Consider the following 21,923-nt stretch of genomic DNA (forward strand, 5'->3'; position numbering starts at 1 on the left):
TTAGTGCAGTTAGAGAGCTAAAAAAAAAAAAAAAGGACATATGAACAATGACAGGTGCATTAATCTGTTCCACAGACTATTTAAACCCCAGGAGGAAGGTAGACTCATTGGTACAAAAGTTTCCCAATCACTCTGCTAACATTTACACTCTCTTTCATCTTGTCACTACCCTGCCTTTCTATGGTCTCTACCAAACCGTCTGCTGCTTGGCCACAAAGCTCCCCAAAATAATCCTTCTAGGCCCAGGTAAAGTTCCAGCTCCAGCTCCACGTGAATCTCCTACCATGTTGGAGCTCGTACACCTCCCTGCACTCTCCTCTGACTGCATATTCTCCTTCTCCAAGGACTCTGTGAGCTTCAAGGTTGAGGACGCACCCTCCACTCTACCTGCATTTCTCCTCAATGCCCTGCACAGAACAAACACTATTTGAAACACGCACTCATGGACGGAAGTATGGCTATTACTGTTCTGCCATCATGTATGTATAGAGTTCACACATATGGTTTAGGGGAAGCCCAGGCAGTACACTTAGAACATGAACCATACCATCCTTTGTTCACTCTTCAAATGAAAGCTCTTTCCTTGCTCAATTAAGACAGAAAATGGTTGAAAGCTAAACAACTGACACTTAAAGGTAGATATTCATCCTGTCCACTGCCAGGTTTCCAGTTTCCCCGTGGAGCACCTGTGGAATGCTAACAATTTGCTTGATTCAGTGTGGGAGGGAAGGAAACTCAAAATGAGTCTGCTGAAATTACAGTTGCTAAAAATAAATGACAGAAAAAACACACCTAAAATATGCTGACCTTAGAGGCAGAGTGGGGTTGGGGGTTGGGAACTCCTCAGTAAGCCCCAATGAGGCCTGCTTTGTATCTTTCTCAAAAACTACTTATTACAAATTCTAAGGACCTCACCTATAAAACACTCAAGTCTGGCACAGTCATATGTAATCAATCCAAACTTTGCAGGTCCATCTGCGGTAGTAAAGAAATTGATTACTTTAGATGCTAGTTCATAGAGAGGCTCCAATTCACAGCTCTCCTCTGCAAGTGTAGCAAAGTGTAGTTTGCTTGGCCACAGATGGGAAGGTGGACATATATACATGGTTGCCTCCATCTTCGGTATAACGGCGTGCAGATTTATCCCTCCCCATACATGGGCATCAGATGGAACAACGCTGCCGGCACCGGGACTGGAAAATGAAGGCCTCAGTTCAAGACACACTATGCCCCCAAATGTTGATCCACGGCAGATATCCTTGGGCAGGGCGCTTTCAGGAACACTGAAAGCAACATCTGGCTCTTACATGAATCCACAGCCCAGGTGCCCCTACAAGACAGTTGTGTGCCTGTTCATGGCACTTTAAGACAGACTCACCAATGAGGAAAAAAGTCAAGGTCGGGATTATAAACACATTGGATTATATTGACAATCTTCAGCCTAAAAACAGAAAAACTCTGAGGGGATTTGATCATGATTCTGGAAATCACGAGCAGTACAGAAATGGTGAATATGAACTTCTTCCCTAAATCCAGAACACAGGGATCGGGGACTAGGACATGCAATTCTTAAGATGTAAATATAAGACAAACATTAAAATAAATAATTCAAACATAAAAACTCATTACTCCTAAGATATGAGGCAAAGTTAATGCATGCTTCAAAAACTCTGAGAGAAGTTCCTAGATCAAGGTGTGGTTTAGGGGAAGGGTGGCGTGGTTTAGGGGAAGGATGCTATCTTGGGTGACATGGAAGCAGAAGTCACAGGAGAGGCCCTCTAAAAGTGAATAATGTCAAACTCCCCGAAGTGGTGAGCAGGTGTTTTGAATCTCTTTTTATAGTAAATTATGTTGCAATTAAGCTTTTTCCTTTTGGATGCCTGTGTTTCTTTTCAAACTGGATAATTTTAAAATAAACTACCTCTAAAAACTGTCTGAATGTTGTTTTGAGACCAAGATATAATTAACTTACAGAAAAGGTTGTGCATGGCAGCATCTGAGTGCTTTGTGTAAAGTTCCAAGTACAAACTGTTTCCTCGCAGCATTGGAGAATGGGGTTATAGGCTGGGAATGGCAGAACACTTGAGATAGGCTGATCCTGCCTCTAGCATGATTCTTGGCTCTGCTCAACTGTGTGACCCTGGGCAGGTCACTTCATGGGTACAGACTTCCGTCTCTACCTCTGTGAAATAAGGGAGGAGTTGGACAAGAAGTTAGCTTTCTGGTCCCTAATGACCCTAAAGTTCTATGGTTAATTTGCCATCTTGAGAAAAGAAGATATACAATTAAATTCCTTTATTAATTTTTTATCACAGTTCTCAGATAGATGACACTGATAGTTGATTTTAAGTATACTTCTCGACCAGTCCCTCCCATTAGGAAGCTTGCACAAACCTCTTAGATAGCCTCATCCACAAGAGGGCAGACAGCAGAAGCAAGAAGAACTACAATCCTGCAGCCTGTGGAACGAAAACCACATTCACAGAAAGATAAACAAAATGAAAAGGCAGAGGACTATGTCCCAGATGAAGGAACAAGATAAAAACCCAGAAAAACAACTAAATGAGGTGGAGATAGGCAACCTTCCAGAAAAAGAACTCAGAATAATGATAGTGAAGATGATCCAGGACCTCAGAAAAAGAATGGAGGCAAAGGTCGAGAAGGTGCAAGAAATGTTTAACAAAGACTTGGAGAACTAAAGGACAAACACCTGGAAGAATTAAAAAACAAACAAACAGAGATGAACAATACAATAACTGAAATGAAAAATATACTAGAAGGAATCAATAGCAGAATAACTGAGGCAGAAGAACACATAAGTGACCTGGAAGACACAAGGGTGGAATTCACTGCCATGGAACAGAATAAAGAAAAAAGAATGAAAAGAAATGAAGCCAGCCTAAGAGACCTCTGGGACAACATTAAACTCAACAACATTTGCATTATAGGGGTCCCAGAAGGAGAAGAGAGAGAGAAAGGACCCGAGAAAATATATGAAGAGATTATAGTCAAAAACTTCCCTAACATGGGACAGGAAATAGCCACCCAAGTCCAGGAAGCACAGAGAGTCCCAGGCAGGATAAACCCAAGGAGAAACATGCTGAGACACACAGTAATCAAACTGACAAGAACTAAAGACAAAGAAAAATTATTAAAAGAAGCAAGGGAAAAACGACAAATAACATACAAGTGAACTCCCATAAGGTTAACAGCTGATTTCTCAGCAGAAACTCTGCAAGCCAGAAGGGAGTGGCACGATATACTTAAAGCGATGAAAGGGAAGGACCTACAACCAAGATTACTCTACCCAGCAAGGATTTCATTCAGATTTGACAGAGAAATCAAAAGCTTTACAGACAAGCAAAAGCTAAGAGAATTCAGCACCACTAAACCAGCTTTACAACAAATGCTAAAGGAACTTTTCTAGGCAGGAAACACAAGAGAAGGAAAAGACCTACAAAAACAAACCCAAAACAATTAAGAAAACGGTAACAGAAACATGCATATTGATAATTACCTTAAACGTAAATGGATTAAATGCTCCAACCAAAAGACACAGACTGACTGAATAGATACAAAAACAAGGCCCGTATATATGCTGCCTACCAAGAGACCCACTTCAGACCTAGGGACACATACAGACTGAAAGTGAGGAGATGGAAAAAGATACTCTATGCAAATGGAAATCAAAAGAAAGCTGGAGGAGCAATTCTTCTATCAGACAAAATAGACTTTAAAATAAAGGATGTTATAAGAGACAAGGAAGGACACTACCTAATGATCGAAGGATTAATCCACGAAGAAGATATAATAATTATAAATATATATGCACCCAACATAGGAGCACTCAATACATAAGGCAAATGCTAACAGCTATAAAAGAGAAAATCGACAGTAGCACAGTAAGAGTGGGGGACTTTAACACCTCACTTACACCAATGGACAGATCATCCAGACAGAAAATTAATAAAGAATACACAAGCTTGAAATGACACAATAGACCAGATAGATTTAATTGATATTTATAGGACATTCCATCCAAAAACAGCAGATAGCACTTTCTTCTCAAGTGTACATGGAACATTCTCCAGGATAGATCACATCTTGGGTCACAAATCAAGCCTCAGTTAATTTAAGAAAATTAAAATCATATCAAGCATCCTTTCTGACCACAACACTATGAGATAAGAAATAAATTACAGGGGAAAAAACGTAAAAAACACAAACACTTGGAGGCTAAACAATACGTTACTAAATAACCAAGAGATCACTGAGGAAATCAAAAAATACCTAGACACAAATGACAATGAAAACATGACAATCCAAAACCTATGGGATGCAGCAAAAGCAGTTGTAAGAGGGAAGTTCATAGCAATACAATCCTGCCTCAAGAAACAAGAAATATCTCAAATAAACAATCTAAACTTACACCTAAAGGAACTAGAGAAAGAAGAACAAACAAAACCCAAAGTAGAAGGAAAGAAACCATAAAGACCAAAGCAGAAATAAATGAGAAAGAAATGAAGGAAACGATAGCAGAGATCAATAAAACTAAAAGCTGGTTCTTTGAGAAGATAAATAAAATTGATAAACCATTAGCCAGACTCAACAAGAAAAAAAGGGAAAAGACTCAAATCAACAGAATTAGAAATGAAAAAGAAGTAACAACTGACACTGCAGAAATACAAAGGATCATGAGGGATTACTACAAGCAACTATATGCCAATAAAATGGACAACCTGGAGGAAATGGACAAATTCTTAAAAAGGTATAACCTTCCAAGGCTGAACCAGGAAGAAATAGAAAATATGAACAGACCAATCACAAGTAATGAAACTGAAACTGTGATTAAAAATCTTCCAACAAACAAAAGTCCAGGACCAGATGGCTTCACAGGTGAATTCTATCAAACATTTAGAGAAGGGCTAACACCTATCCTTCTCAAACTCTTCCAAAAATTTGCAGAGGAAGGAACACTCCCAAACTCATTCTACAAAGGCCACCATCACCCTAATTCCAAAACCAGACAGAGATACTGCAAATAAAGAAAATTACAGACCAATATCACTGATGAATATAGATGCAAAAATCCTCAACAAAATACTAGCAAACAGAATCCAACAACACATTAAAAGGCTCATACACCATGATCAAGTGAGATTTATCCCAGCGATGCAAGGATTCTTCAATATATGCAAATCAATCAGTGTGATACACCATATTAACAAATTGAAGAATAAAAACCATATGATCATCTCAACAGATGCAGAAAAAGCTTTTGACAAAATTCAACACCCATTTATGATAAAAACTCTCCAGAAAGTGGGCAAAGAGAGAACCTACATAAAAGGCCATATACAACAAACCCACAGCCAACATCACCCTCAATGGGGAAAAACCGAATGCATTTCCTCTAAGATCAGCAATAAGACAGGATTTTCACTCTCGCCACTATTATTCAGCATAGTTTTGGAAGTCCTAGCCATGGCAATCAGAGAAGAAAAAGAAATAAAAGGAATTCAAATTGGAAAAGAAGAAGTAAAACTGTCACTGTTTGCAGATGACATGATACTATACATAGAGAATCCTAAAACTGCCACCAGAATACTACTAGAGCTAATCAATGAATTTGGTAAAGTTGCAGGATACAAAATTAATGCACAGAAATCTCTTGCATTCCTATACACTAACAACGAAAGATCAGAAAGAGAAATTAACAAAACAATCCCATTCACCATTGCAACAAAAAGAATAAAATACCTAGGAATAAACCTACCTAAGGAGGTGAAAGACCTGTACTCAGAAAACTAAAAGACACTGATGAAAGAAATCAAAGATGTCACAAACAGATGGAGAGATATACCATGCTCTTGGATTGGAAGAATCAATATTGCCCAAAGCAACATACAGATTCAATGCAATCCCTATCAAATTACCAATGGCATTTTTTACAGAACAAAAAAATCTTAAAAGTTGTATGGAGACACAAAAGACCCCAAATAGCCAAAGCAATCTTGAGGGAAAAAAACAGAGCTGGAGGAATCAGACTCCCTGACTTCAGACTATACTACAAAGCTACAGTAATCAAGACAATATGGTACTGGCACAAAAACAGAAATATAGATCAATGGAACAGGATAGAAAGCCCAGAGATAAACCCACACACCTATGGTCAACTAATCTATGACAAAGGAGGCAAGGATATACAATGGAGGAAAGACAGTCTCTTCAATAAGTGGTGCTGGGAAAACTGGACAGCTACATGTAAAAGAATGAAATTAGAACACCCCCTAACACCATACACAAAAATAAACTGAAAATGGATTAAAGACCTAAATGTAAGACCTGACACTATAAAACTCTAGAGGAAAACACAGGAAGAACACTCTTTGACATAAATCACAGCAAGATCTTTTCTGACTCACCTCCTAGAGTAATGAAAACAAAAAGAAAAATAAACAAATGGGACCTAATGAAACTTAAAAGCTTTTGCAAAGCAAAGGAAACTATAAATAAGACGAAAAGACAACCCTCAGAATGGGAGAAAATATTTGCAAACGAATCAATGGACAAAGGATTAATCTCCAAAATATATAAACAACAGCTCATGCAGCTCAATATTAAAAAAACAAACAACCCAATCCAAAAATGTGCAGAAGACCTACATAGACATTTCTCCAAAGAAGACATACAGATGGCCAAGAGGCACATGAAAAGCTGCTCAACATCACTAATTATTAGAGAAATGCAAATCAAAACCACAATGAGGTATCACGTCACACCGGTTAGAATGGGCATCATCAGAAAACCTACAAACAATAAATGCTGGAGAGGGTGTGGCGAAAAGGGAACCGTCTTGCACTGTTGGTGGGAATGTAAATTGATACAGCCACTATGGAGAACAATATGGAGGTTCCTTAAAAAACTAAGAATAGAATTACCATATGACTGAGCAATCCCACTACTGGGCATATACCCAGAGAAAACCCATAATTCAAAAAGACACATGCACCCCAATGTTCACTGAAGCACTATTTACAATAGCCAGGTCATGGAAGCAACCTAAGTGCCCAATGACAAAAGAATGGATAAAGAAGATGTGGTATATATATACAATGGAATATTAGTCAGGTATAAAAAGGAATGAAACTGGGTCATTTATAGAGACGTGGATGGACCTAGAGACTGTCATACAGAGTGAATTAAGTCAGAAAGAGAAAAACAAATATCGTATATTAACGCATATATGTGGAATCTAGAAAAATGGTACAGATGAACCGGTTTTCAAGGCAGAAATAGAGACACAGATGTAGAGAATAAACATGGACACCAAGGGGGCAACGTTGGGGGGCAGGTGGTGGTGGTGGGATGAACTGGGAGATAGGGATTGACATGTATACACTAATATGTATAAAATAGATAACTAAAGAACCTGCTGTATAAAAAAAAATAATATAAAATTCAAAAATAAACAAATAAATAAATATACTTCTCAGGAATGTTTCAGAAGTGTTCCTTACCCCCTTGAACATGGCTCCCGTGGTCTAACTGCACGCTTTCCCATGTGAACTCCATGAGGGCACAAATCATACTACATTTAACCGTGTAACCTCTGAGCCTGTCATATAATAAGGGCCCAATGAATACTTTCTGAACACATCAGCTTTTTTTAAAAATATAATAAGGTTTACTAATCTCCCTGAAGTGATCCCATTTATTTAAAGGCAAAAATAATGAAAAATCCAGTAGTTCAGTTATGAACTGAATTGTGTCCTTGTTCCCAACCGTCCCCCAAAATTCGTATATTTAAGTCCTAACCCTACCTCAGAATGTAAGTGCACTTGGAGATAGGGTCTTCAAAGAGGAAATTAAGTTAAAATGAGGTCATCAAGATGAGCCTTAATCCAGCAGGATTAAGAAGAGATTAGGACACAGACATATACGGAGGGAAGACCATGTGAGGACACAGGGAGAAGAAGGCCACCCACAAGCCAAGGAGAGAGGCCTCCTGAGAAACCAACCCTACAGACACCTTGATCTCAAGACATCTAGCCTCCAGAAGCACAAGGAAATAAATTTCTGTTGTTTAAGTCCGCCGGTGTATAGTACTTGTGATGGCAGCCCCAGCAGACGATGACAGGCCTAGAGCCTGTCCTGTATAGGGCATTTTTAACAGAAAGGCAAAATAACATGATGTGTGTGTGTGTGCATGCCTGTTTAGCTGCACACTGCCAAGTAGACAATCTGCTAGATTTCTCCCTTGGCAGGCTGTGCTGGCAAGATTTAGATGGTGCGCTACTCTGTGGAAGGCAGGGCCCACCTCCATCTGGCCTCTCCCTGTGCACTAAAATTGGATTTAAAAGAAAAGAGAAATGAAAGGAAACCTCCTGATCAGGCTCCAGCTCCAGCTCTACTAGAAGAAAAGCACAGCTTTAGGTTCTGAACCACCAGCCTTCCACCTGACAAAATCCACCAGCCTTTCCCCAGGCTTCCTCTCCATCCAGATCCCTTGTCCAGGGGACCTAGATCTTGAGCCTCCCTCCCTGGGGCTCCACCCTCCTTCCCACGTGCATTGAGGAGGCTGCTGGGCCCCAGGACCCCTGCTCCCTGCACGAGCGCCTGCTGCTCCCGACCACAGGCACCAACACCCGCTTCTGTACAGCTGTGACACAGTGAGAATCCAGTCATACAGCAACTCCGGGACTCCACGAGTCTCACAAGCAATTCTGCGCACAGCCACCTGGGTTTACTGCGTTGGAATTCTATAAATATTTATCTACACTGAGCCTCAGCCAGCCAGCGGGGGCATCAGGCCAGAGTCTGTTCATCTCATGGCAGAGACCAGTGGGAACCAGGGGACAGCACGGGGACCCAGAGGGTCACACACACCCAGGCACCGTGGGGAGGAGGCGTCGGGGGAGACGGAGTTGTCTCAGAGTACACTAATTGGCCACAGAGGATGTGTGGTCATACCAGACTTTCCCACCTAAGTTCCTGAGAAATCTCTACAATGTTTGAGACACTTAACAAACACTGGGTAGTTACATTTGAAATGAACGCTTAAACTGCTACTCCCTTTTCAACAGATGTGAAGATTTCTAAGCTAGTCAAAGGAAAAGACGTATTTTTCTCTGGATTTAATAACACAGAGCTCCACGAGTGTGGGCTCTGGAGCCAGACTGGCCCAAAGCCTGGCTCCCTCCATTCACTGCAGGGTGACCCTGGGCAGGTAACTCAAGCACTCTGGTCCCAGTTTCTTCATCTATAAAACTATAAGACTAGTACTTCCCTCATAGGGTTGTTAGAAAGCTAAAATGCCTTACTACTTGGAAAGCCCCTAGAACAGTACTGTGACCGGAACATAGAAAGCAATAATAAGTGTTAGCTACAAACACAATGAAAGAGAATTTCCCGTAAGAACTGCCAGGCAAGCCCCGAGAGGAAGTGACATACCTTAACTTTGGAGTTCTCTATCAAATGCTGAGCCATGGATTTGATCAAAACTTCAAAGAAAAACCATGAATACTGAAAGAAACAAAGAATCCAGTAAGGAAAACAACAAATCAGAAGGTGAGACATTTACTCCCTTAGGCTGACAATGTCACTGACATGAAACAAGTGTGACCTGAAAACACAGCTGAGCCTCTTGGCGAATGGCTGTCAGAGCAGAGGTGCAAGGCAGATGCACCCGCTTCCACGTGTCCAACAGTAAACTATGCCATATACTCAGCAGACACTCAGCACAGCACAGCCAACCATCGGTGCCAGCTCATTCGGCACTGGCCTTTCCTCTCGGCTGGGTCCCACCCGTGGACACTTGCCTTTGTAGTCTCTAACTCAGTGTCCTCCAACGGTTTGAATATAATGACTGTGAAACTGAATACAGTAACACCTTGCGGCTCTGTTAGGAGCACAGGTATGAGCAGCAAAGTCGGCGCTGAAGAACTAACTCTGTTACCCCCTTTCAGGAGGTGGTGATTGTCTCCAAAAGCACACAAAGAGGGTGAAATCCATCAGGCCATGAAGTCTGAATTTTCTTCAGTTTCAATACCACAGAGCCACACTGGCCCTCCCAACATACCTTAAGTAGTTTGTTGCTGGTGAGGAAATCGGCGGAAGGCTTGAGAATTGTGGTCATGGATTTGGTCAGCTCTTCGTGCACCGTCTTGTATTCAGAAGCAATATACGGCTCAGCCTTATAAGCATACTTTGAAGAAAAGGGAAAGATATTTTAATGCACTGGTTCTCCAAGTTGGGCTGAAAGCTGGAGAGGCTCCAAAGGATGGAGATCAGGGACCGAGATGCAACTGCATGGGTGGGAGAGGAAGGTGTGGAAACGGAAGGTGGGAAGGGTGGTTGTCATGTGACAGGAAGAGGGAGCCCAGGGTGTCTAAAGGGAGCCCATCAAAACATGTGAATCACCTGACTCAGCTGGTGGGACCTCCAGCCCAGAACTCCACCTCCCAAGGACTTTAAGCAACATGTCGCATGACACTCAGGAACTGATTCCCTAAAGCACCCCAATTTTACTTTTTGAGCTAATACATAACTATAATTCACAGAGGTGTTGAAGGTTAAATAGAACACGTGTAACTTTTTAGAACAGTAAAGGCCACCGTGTTCACGGAATATTGTATGTGAATGACGAACTTGTTGATGTTTATCCTAACGGCATCTCTTACTTTCCTTCACAGTCTTCTAATTTGATGGTGGCCACAGCTAACCTTCCCATCTTTAAATTTCTATGTCATTTGGGTCACATTATTTGCAAAACCCATTAAAGGACGAAATGTAGCTGAAAGAATGAAATTAAGTAAATAAAGGAATGGCTGCCCCTCTTTGGACTTCCCCGCGTTCAGGTGCAAGCACCTGCCATAGGCATAGAAGATAAAGCAGAGGTGTTAAGTTTCATCCCAAATACATCCCCAAATGACTAGATTAAAAAAAGTAAGTCCTCAGAAGGAAAACTGGAGAGCCACAGATTTAAATGACCGGGGCAGTTTCATTTACATACCTTAACATATGACCTCAAGTGGCTCTCCAATCCTTCCTCATGGCACTGGGCAACCACATGAATAATGACCCTACACACCACAGGAATGAACAAAGCAATGAATAGTAATGTGACAATGGAAACATTTCATTATTATCACAGTAGTAGTAGAACAATGATGATGCTATTGGCACCACAGGAAACGAGGAAACAAGGAATCAGACGGGGTCCCCGCGTATGGGATCGAAAGAAATTTCTTAACTATAATGCTCAACACATCCTCGCATCCCAGATATGTATGACTGTGCTCCAGATGCGGACAGACTGAAAGGGAAGAAGAGCATCCACCTCTCTCTGCCTCTCTCACCGTGTCACGTTGACGGCGACTTCCTCCTGGGTTGCTCGGGTGAGGACACGGAATAGCTGGTTTAGGATGGTGGGCAAGAAGGCGATCATCACGTGACCTTCCATCGCGTGCAGGCTCTACAGACGTGGAATGGCAAAGTTCGTGTTACCTTTTTAAAAGTAAACCAACCCCAAGAAGTTTCCACTTAGTTCCAAATAAGGATGGAAGAAATCCATCTTAAACAAATGGAGACAGTGGCAGGCAGACTAATGGACAAAGATGTCCACGTCCCAAACCCCAGAACCTGTGAATGTGTTACATGGCAAAGGGGAATTAAGGCTGCTAATCAGCTTAGCTGGCCTTGAGACAGGGGACTCTGCTGGATTATCCAGGTGGGCCCAAAGTAATCACAAGCATCCTTAAAAGTGGAAGAGGTAGGCAGGAGAGTGGGGGGAAGAATGCTCAGAGATGCAACATTGCTGGCTTTGAGATGGAGGAAGGGGCCACAAGCCAAGGAATGAGGGCAGCCTTTAGGAGCTGGAAAAGGACAGGAAATAGATTCACCCCTAGAGTTTCCAGAAAGGAACTCAGCCCTCTTAATAACACCCTGGTTTTAGCCCAGTGAGATCCGTGTCAGACCTGTGACCTACAGGAAGTGTAAGAAAACAAATTTGTGTTGTTTTAAGCCACCATTTTGTAGTAGTTTGTTACAGCAGCAATAGAGAATGAATAAAAGGCTCTTATTCAAGTCACATGGCTCTTATGATGTAGCTGAAAGGGGACCTGGAGCAGTAATTTCAGAATCCCCATTCCATTTTCCTTGCTTAAATCAAACAAATTCCACTTCTCACGTTTCTTCTATTTTGTCCCCATGCTTAGAATGCCCTTTTTCAAAATGCTCCCCTAGAATCACGTTCCGGGTGAAACTCCCCTAGACCAACCCTCCTGCTCTCCCTGTGCCATGACTCCAGGAGCCCCCCAGCCTGCCCAAAGCTGGGGTTGGTTATGTGCATCATTTCTGGGTTTTTTGCCCACCTAGCAAGCATTCACCAAGTTTATGTTGTCCCCTACAATGAATAAGAAGTTACTTAACGGTGGGACTAAAGTCACTGCTTTTTATGTGCCTGTGACTGTGCTCTGCGCCCAGTGAGCACTCACAGGGAGGGCCTCTAAGTGGGTGGTTTTCTATGCGGAATAATGTGTTTTAGGTCCAGCCTGAGAAAAGGATATGTGGGGCTGGAATGAAGATCACAGTGGTATTATTTCCGAATCCACTTCTTCCCACTATCTAAAACCATATAGATGCCATCAGTGTGAGGGCATCTAGCTAAGAGCAGCCTTATAAGATTTCCAAGGGGTAAGAAGAACACTCACCACCAAATAAAAAACCCAACCTACTCTACACTCATTAAAAAGGGGTTACTAAGAAAGCTATCTGATACCTTAAGGTATTTTACAAGTTCACTCCCTAAGGCTTGGGCTCCGGATTCGGTTTTCTGACAGTACTGGAAAAAATTATGTAAGTGCTGATCCTGGGGAGATAAAAGAAGAAAAGAAAATGAAAGCTTATTAGCATATCTGCTGTGGAAACAGAAGTATTCGCTTCTTGCAGCATGTATGTTTTATTTAGACTACAAAACATCATATAAAAATGAAAGCATCAAAGAGATAAAAATAAAAATAAATTTAAAAAAAGATTTCAAAGATCCTCCAACAAATGAGGAAAACTGTTGAGAAATGTTACTTGTACTATTCATTTATATCATTACATGAGAGCACCTTATATGCACTTTCTTTCTTCAAGAAAGGACTTAAAGAGTGAAAATATATCCATGTAATATTTCAATTAGGATTTTATTTTGCCAAAAAATCATGCAAATTCATTCACAAAGCAATCACTGCTAATTTTAATGGAACAGCACTTACCTGAGTATACACTGTGGAAACCAGATGAGTTGAAACTTTCAGCAGTGGCTTGCTTCCATCTACCCATTTAATTTCTGGACCATAATGCTGAAAAAATATGGAGGGAAGAAACATCCCAACAGATTAGTGACATTAGCTTCAAACATCATCTTCAGTGAAGGTACTGATGAGGTGCTGAAGGCCAGACAGCCTCAGTAACTTGATATTTATGCCTGGCTCACAGCAGGAATGTAACCAGTACTAATTTCTGCCTACTTCCTTCTCCCAAGTACAATGCTCTTCTTACTGGATATTCTAAGCTATCTTTTCTGTGTACTTGCAGCTGAATGAATTACTGTCCATTTGAGAGGGAAAGACTCCCAATTTTACCAATGACTTAACCAAACCTGAGTTCAGGGTTCTGAAAGTCATGGCATAAGGTACCAGATAAAGTAAATAGGATAGTAAGTATTCCTGGCACAGGCAAAGGGTCCATCATCTGTTTGTGTTTAGTTTTATTTCTGAAACCTCTGTTTTTCTCATGTTCAGACTAGGAATAGTAACTGAATGTTATATGATTCACCCTTATTTTGGAATATTTTAACTATTTGTTCATAACATGGGCCCAAATTTGGCACTATTTAAATGCAGAGAGATATTAAAAGCCATTCACAATGAAACAGAACAGATCTTAACTAAGCATGTTATAAAACTGAAGTCTATAACATTTAAGATGGCTGAAAAGAATATAAAACCAACAAACCAATTGGAGAAATCAGAGAAAATTCAAGCTCTAATGAATCAGAAATGTACCAGAGTGGACTACCATGTGGGTGAGAGATTTGCTTACTAGACTTAACAGTAAGTTGGAAGACAATTCCTAACCATTTGCATGACTCTAAGAACCTATCTTTATTTGAGCACGGCTGGTTTTCAGAGACAAACTTCCATCTCATACAGTACCTCCAAGTTTCCATTTCCCTGCTGAAGCACTGCTGGTTCAGGGCTTATAAAATGCCCAAATTCCAGATTGTGATAACTGTTAACAGCACTGCCTTCCAGTGGCCTAAGTTTACTTGAAAATGAATAACTAAAACCAAAATGTGGGACTGGCAAAAATACTGCATGCTTTTGTGTGTTACTGTCGTTTCAGCTGATCTTTAATGCTTTCTGAAGGAAGTGCGATCAACCAATCTTAAAGTACTGTACCCTGCCCATCCCAAGCTCCTGGTAGCCAAGGTAGCCGGACGGGAGATTGGCTGAGACAGGGATGTGCTGCTCGCTAGTCACCACCCTTCCATCTTTCAGGAGAGGAAGCCAGGAATATCCGACTGTTGAAACAAAGAACAAAAAAGTCACCGTAAGTGTAGGAAAATGTATGAAGACAGCCATGTTACTAAATTGCCTGATCTTTAAGAACTGTTTATACCAATCAGAGTAAGAAACTGAAAAGGCCCTGAATATAGTCTCTGCAGAACAGCGTCTATAATGTACGCTGGCCTCTTTGGGATCAGAATTCTAAAATTATCTCCTATAAAATGGACGTATGTGAGCCAGGCATGCTACCTTTACAAACGTCATCTAAAAACGCCTTCACAAAAGGATGCAAATTCAGAATCGAAACAAAATTTAAGAACCTAATGTGTAAGCTGTGAACAATCAAAGGAATGATGAAATTCAAACCTTGTGTTTCAACAACATCCTTCTTCTTTGTGCTTCCTTTGCTTGAATTATCACAGCTGACGTGGAAAAATGTGAACAGCAAGTGGTGCTTTTCATGTAGCTGGGTGGGCAATTCTATTTTAATCTGCAAGGAAGACAAAATAACAATCTTTTTTATATTCCAAAACAACAACGTGTCACCCATGTACAAACGTGCATTTGCTCTCCAAACTGATCTAACGTTTGCAGTTAAAGAGAGCTGAGACTGTAAAGCTGTGCTAAGGAAGAAATGGATCCTTAATACACTGTACTGGTCTAAATGTTTGTGATCCCCACATATGCATATGTTGAAATCCTAGCTCCAAAGGTGATGGTATTAGTAGGTGGGGCATTTGGGGTGATTAGGTCATGAGGATGGAGCCCCCATAAATGGGATTAGTGCTCTTGTAAGAGATCCTATAGAGCTCCCCAGCCCTTCCTGCCATGGGAGGACACAACTGAGAAGTCTGTGACCCGGGAGGTGGCCCTCACCCAATCATACTGGCACCCTGATCCTAGACTTCCAGCCTCCAGAACCGTGAGCAATTAGTATCTGCTGTTTACAAGCCACCCAGTTGGTGGTATTTTGTTACAGCAGACTGAATGGGCTAAAAACATTCACTGACCAAAAACAGGAGAGTTGGTATTTCAACTCTAGAAAGAACTGGAAAACTCATGACAGAAACCACTTCGTTAACTTCACACAGCCAAGGCATAATGAAAAACCAGGTTTAAACATTTAAAAGTGGGATTCATATAGTAGCTTTAGTGAACTGCATTATAATTCTACATAAGGAAACCCAAAAATAAGAAAGGAAGATTCTCAGGTCCAACAAGTATTTAACTACATACTTAAGTATGCATATGAACGGAAATATTAATTGTGGTAGTGATATGGGAGGAATTTTGACTTTTTCTTTTCTATATTATCTGCATTTTCCAAGTTCTTATTTTTTATAATAAATGTTACTTTTATAATTAGAAAAATTATGGAAAATAAATATTTCAACATTTAGTTCCATTACTGTAATTTCAGTATGCAGCTTCTCTTGAATTCTGGTTTACTAAGCAAAGAAACTGGAGTTTTCCTTAAAACTGGTTAAATTGGGTTTTCTCTTGAAAACCTCACTTACCTCATCATAAAATTCTGGGTTTTGGTGATGGTGTAAAACTGCAGCAAAGGCGCTTCTTGTGAATACTGGCCCACCAGGTCTGCCATAAATGCACTAAAATAAGAATTAGCAAAGGGAGACACCAGTCTTCAATTAATAGAGTAAGAAATTAAACTCAGATGTGTTGTAAAGAAAGCAGCATTCCTACAGCATAAACTAAGCCACCTTTGATGGATTTCTCCTGCTAACAAGACTCCAGACCCACAAGCCCTCTTACTCCTAGATCCTACCCACCCCCGGCTCATCTCCCAGCCCTCCCCTCCACTCCCTCCCCCACCCCTCCATGCCCTGGACAACGCCTGCTCACTGCTCACTTTCACCTCCATGCCCTTGCCGACACAAACTCTCGGTCTGAACGACCTTCCCTCCCATGTACAGCAAGCAAACTCTCATGCATCCTTCAAGAAATGATTCATTCCTTCCTGTGTCGCCTCGGCAATTTTTATACTATTCACTATTTCTGTACCTTCTGCGTGCCAGGAGCTTTTCCTCCATGACTGCCTTTCCCACTAAACTGTGAATTTCTTGAGGGCAAAACTATATTATATTCTTTGCATCTTTATCTCCTTCCCTTCTTGGAAAGTCACTTCCACACAGTTACAGTAAAGAATTTGGGCTCTGGAGCCAGAATGCCTGGGTTTGAACACCGGTTCCACTAATATATGGCCCTGAGCAATTCATTTAAATTCTGTGCATTAGTTCCCTCATCTAAAAAAAATTCAGATAATAATAGTTCCTAACTCAGAAGACTGTTATGAGCATTAAAGGAGTCTAATTACCTATAGGGCTCTACAAGCAGAGCCTGGAATATAACAAGCACTCAATAAACATCACCAATAATCTACTATTATTATTACATACTAGAATAAACATTTTCAAGTTAGGTGCATGATATGTTTACTGAATTGAACATGTATAAGAAAACCCCCTCCCTAAAGAGTATAACAAAACAGACATTATCAATTAAGAGCAAGAACTCAATTATTCCAAATCCTGTAAGGTTCAGCAAATGTGGTTATATTCTGTGATGTCACATATTTTTGTGTTTGTGTTGATTAAAATGTGCTAAATCCCTTTAGTTGTACAATATCATGCAACTGCATTTTTAAAATGGAAAATTACGAACACATAAAATACAAACCTTCAGAGGCTGAGAGTCTTCCTCATCTGAATCTTTGAATTCAATGCAAATAGCAATATTTCTAGCCTGCAGCAATAGTTAAATAACAAAGAAAAAGAAAATAAAATAAAAAGCCAAAGTATGTAAATATTTATAAAAGAACACGAGAAGCTAAAACCTAAGAGAGCTTGGTATCAAAAATAAAACCTCAATCTTTGCACTCACCTTGGCAAAAGACTTTTGACTGTCATATTTCAAGGACTTAGGATAAACATAAAGGTGGTGGTTGTAGATGGTGTATGCCTGAGTGTGTTTTGGTATGCAGGGCACAAATTCCTCTACCTCAAACGTGATTGGCATTTTAGTACAGGTTTCAAATTGCTTCGTAGGAATGTATGATGAATTGACATAATCTAAAAAAATTAAAAACAAACAAATTGAAGTAAAAACCAAACAAAAACTTGTCTGTTTATTACATAGAACTTAACACTTACTAGGATAGTCTGAGGAAACATTATCAATTGTAATGTCTAGATTGCCCAAAATCACGGGGAGTTTAGCCATCTTCTCAGGTCTACAAACGAAAGAAGAGAAAAATCAAACAGGTTAGGTTAGCTCTGAATTCTAGAGCAGCACTTCCTAGAGAAATATAATGCAAACCATAAAAGTAATTTTAAACTTTCTAATAGCTACATTTTAAAAAAGTAAAAGGAAACAGGTAAAAATTAGTTTTAAAAATATTTTATTTAACCCAACATTTTAAAAATATTATCTCAATATGTAATGAGTATAAAAAGTGTGTTCTAATTCTTCGAAGCCAGGTGTGTATTTTACACTTGCAGCTCAACTCAGTAGGACCTGCTGTATTTCAAGTGCTCGACAGTCACACATGGCTAGTGTCTACTGTGCTGGACACCACGAGTCCAGATAAGAATATTAGCAAAATGTTATAGCGGAAGTTTTCCTGAACCACTCCATCCTCAACATACATTCTTGGCTCATGTGGAATCATGAAAATTCAGAAGCCATCTTAGGCTCCAATGTCTAGTGAAATGCCAGATACAAAGAAGGTACTCAGTGAAATGTCTGGTGTTTGTATTTGGTCTGACTCCATCCAATACAGGAATGTCCTCTGTGACGTTCCTGACCTGCCTCAGCCCTTCCTAGTGACATGGAAATCTTCAACATAGGCGTTTCGATACCCAGATTGCTCTTCGTCACAGCATGGTAAAATTCACTTCTCTGAAGCTTCCACTCATCAAGGAGCATAGTTATGTTTCTCTGTGTAACACTTTTAACCACCTATACACAGCTATCACACCTTCCTGAAGTCCTGGATTCTCAGCCCTTTTGCATCTCCCTCCAATGCCATTTCTCTCACATAAGAACATCCCCTTTACATCATGGCTCCCAGAACTGCATAGATAAGGCCCAGTGTGGTCTGCCCAGGTGGGGTAGAGCAGCTGTCTGGTTTTGAACAATATACCCTTCTACTGATGCAGCCAAAATTCTATTACTTTTAAACAGTCACACCACCGTAGTGACGCACATTAAATTTACAAGCACCTAAACTCCCTAATTTTTTTTTCATATGCTTCACTATCGTGCTATATGTTTCCATCATGTATTTAGACAATCATGTTTTCAGAAGTCAGAACAGGATTTGATTTTTGTCTCGGTGAAATTTTATCTTTTTATGATCGAGTCATTCCAGTTGATCAAAACCCTCCTAAATCCAGATTCTAACATCTAATGTATTAGATATGCCTAACAGCTTTATGTCATGAAGACATTCATCAGCACCTTACATTCTCATAAAAGTCATTGATGAAGATAATGCACAGAATATTGCAAGAAGCAGCTCCTTCTCAAACCTCTAGAGGCTCATCACCAGACTGATACTAGCCACTCATCACCCCTCCTGGCTTCTGGTCACTCCAGCACTGAACAACTGTCCACTCTCTCACATGCGCTACACTTCTCTGACCCGTTGGTCATCTTAGAATATACACTTTGCATTCCTCTGCTGGACCAGCGTGGTAACCCAACTAAAAACAGAAGCAGAAACGTGGCTAGGATAACTAGTTCTATGTGACGTGACTTGTTTCTAGAACACAGAACACTGCCTCCTGGTTCTTCATCGGCCACCTGTTTAATAATGTCTTTGAGAACACTGGCAAGAAACATCACAGCTCAGTGGCCAACAGATTCAGCATTTGGTTTTGTTCCCAGTTTTGAAAAGTTCCTAACTCCTGTTTTTAAGATTCCTCAGATATTATTGTTGTCTTAAGCAATCTCACATGTAACTTAAAATATATCTTGCGGTATTGTGGATCTGAACCAGGAGGTCCCTGACAGTTCCAAATTCTTGCTTTCACATGACTGCCGCCTACATTGAGCACAGTCATCTTTGCCCACCACCAGCTCCAACTTACAGAATCACTTTCTCTCAGGGTTCCTCTCATTTCCACTTGTCTTTTGTTTACATCTGAGTTTAAATGAACAATTCCTTGAAATCCTGAGAGAGATAACTGTCAGGAAAGCAAGTCAACAAATATTCATCATTCTGCCTTCAGTTAAAAAGACTGCTGGCCAAAAGATGTCCAGGTACCGTCCAGCATTACCCCGATACTTTGTCCCTGTGCCACTGTGTGATTTGTTCACAAACGCAGTAACCTTTTCTTCTAACAGGAAGACTGTGCCTTCGACAATCATTTCCTGGGAGCTGTCAGTGGCTTCCCAAGCACTGTTAACTACCACAATGATACTCTGCCAGAGCCTCCCTCACCTTCACCCAAAGCTCTTGGGGCACCATCCCTCAGACCAGGGGGTTTCTATGCAGGTATAAATTTTCTTGATGTATACTGCCTTGCTCCACCTCTTCATTTGAGCAACTTAACTCTGCAACATACCATAAAACTCTGTGTTGACAAAATCTTAGAGACACCTACAGAGTTGTATCTGCTTCCTTGAGTCAGAAATATTATGTTTAATGTAAATGATACTTTTAAATATACCATAAGTACTCGAGAGTACTATATTTCACCCCTTCCTAGTTATTTCTACCTGTGGATAAATATATACCTTCTTCAAGATTTTTTTTTTTTGGTTATCTCTATGACATCATGCCCATATAAGTTTGAGAGATTTGGATTTCTAAGCAACAAATTTTAATTAAATTATCTTCATTCACTGGAACTCTTTCTACGATGTGTTACTTACTTCTGTGTCTAACTATACTTACTTCTTATTGTTTCCTCCCTCTACTGACAGCTTTATACTTACTTCTTTTTCTGTTTCCTCCCTCTACTGAGAGCTTTTACTTCTAGTTGCTACTTCTGTAGCAGCATTATTTCCATTCATTTCCAAGCAAGCACCGATCTGAGCTTAGTTCCATATCAGGTAGTACAGGGACTCTGTGGAAGCTGTTTCTACCAACTCAGTTTTTTAAAACATAATCTTAAACCTTTTTAAAACTTTATGATTTTTATTGAACTTGGCTTATTAGAGATCAAAACGTCACACACATCAAAAATTCTACTGTCTTTTATATGAGCATTTCCAAAGTGATGGGGGGGTGTGTGTGTGTGCGCAAGCATGTGTTGCACAAAAAGAATTCTCTCATATCCGGAATTAGTTTGGAGTTTTTTTAATGCTAAAAATTAGTACCTACATTCTATGTGAAACTTATAAAAGAATGCTTGAGCATGAAGACCCATCTTAAAACTTCACTGATTAAATAAATGTGTAATGGAGATGCATGTACGGAGTCTGGCATTTGGAAACTGCTTCTGTCTACATGTGAACTTAAGAGTGAGGCTCAAACTCCCTCTCTTGGGAAAAGGAAAGGTTTTCTTTTCCCACTGCCCATACGTTCCTGCTGGTTCAACCACTCCCTCAGAGGAAAGGGCAATGGTATCACAAACTAGCAGTCATCCCATGCCAAGAGGGTTGGTGTCCTTACCTTTGTGTTTCTGGAGCTTGGCCTTCCCTTCCCTACTTCCTATATTGACCCATTAAAGTGATCAATTGGTAATACAGACATGCTTGGGTGTGTTGTTGGTGTGAGTGTACTCTTCTAACTGCATTTTGTAAAAGGAAATATTCCCTAAAAGCTTTTCTGTCACTTAAAAAAATATACATGATTGAAAGAAATTTGAGATATTTTTGTTTAAACGAAACCACTGAATTTATGTCTATGATAAATTTCAATAAGCATCTATCAAGTGTTTACGCTGTGCTACAATGTGCACTACACTAGGCACCGGGGACAGAAGACAAACAGGATCCGATTCCCGTCCTCAAGAAGCCAAAAATCCAGTAGATATTGTCAACTATTTAAGATATATGATGGCAACTACTTCTGTAGCGTGTATACAAACGTCTACTGAAAAGTGGAGGGTCTAGACGTATTGAGAAGGAACAGGGGATGAGACCAGCACTCACGGTGAGAGGAATCACCCTGCCAGGCATTCTCACTTATTCCCCCCACAGTTCTAGGAGGCAGGGCTATTATTATCCCCCCTTAAAAAGAAGAGGACACTCAAGCACAGAGGCCAAGTGACCTGCCTGAGATCTCCCATCACGGAAGTGAGTTACGGATTAGGCTGAAAACAATAATAATGTCAAACTTGGGTACAGAGAATAGAGAGGTACAAATAAATGCAAATATGTAAGCCTCATGCA

General features: G+C 40.4%; 1 protein-coding gene across 11 annotated transcripts in view; it reads right to left on the reverse strand.

Annotated features, from left to right (window-relative positions):
• The window catches only part of DOCK9 (dedicator of cytokinesis 9), a 281,315-nt gene that overhangs the window by 80,039 nt on the left and 179,353 nt on the right, over window positions 1–21,923 (reverse strand). For all 11 annotated transcript variants that reach the window (XM_068526945.1, XM_068526943.1, XM_068526944.1 and 8 more), the window contains exons 16-27: window positions 17,732–17,811; window positions 17,463–17,650; window positions 17,259–17,324; window positions 16,079–16,171; window positions 14,928–15,051; window positions 14,454–14,575; window positions 13,266–13,352; window positions 12,782–12,871; window positions 11,361–11,476; window positions 11,015–11,084; window positions 10,082–10,207; window positions 9,454–9,525 (exon numbers count right to left, since the gene is read on the reverse strand). In XM_068526945.1, coding sequence (XP_068383046.1) covers window positions 9,454–9,525; window positions 10,082–10,207; window positions 11,015–11,084; window positions 11,361–11,476; window positions 12,782–12,871; window positions 13,266–13,352; window positions 14,454–14,575; window positions 14,928–15,051; window positions 16,079–16,171; window positions 17,259–17,324; window positions 17,463–17,650; window positions 17,732–17,811 — 1,234 coding nt within the window. The remainder of the gene's footprint in view (window positions 1–9,453; window positions 9,526–10,081; window positions 10,208–11,014; window positions 11,085–11,360; window positions 11,477–12,781; window positions 12,872–13,265; window positions 13,353–14,453; window positions 14,576–14,927; window positions 15,052–16,078; window positions 16,172–17,258; window positions 17,325–17,462; window positions 17,651–17,731; window positions 17,812–21,923) is intronic.

This window comes from Eschrichtius robustus, chromosome 18 (assembly GCF_028021215.1).
Source record: "Eschrichtius robustus isolate mEscRob2 chromosome 18, mEscRob2.pri, whole genome shotgun sequence".
Classification (NCBI taxonomy): domain Eukaryota; kingdom Metazoa; phylum Chordata; class Mammalia; order Artiodactyla; family Eschrichtiidae; genus Eschrichtius; species Eschrichtius robustus.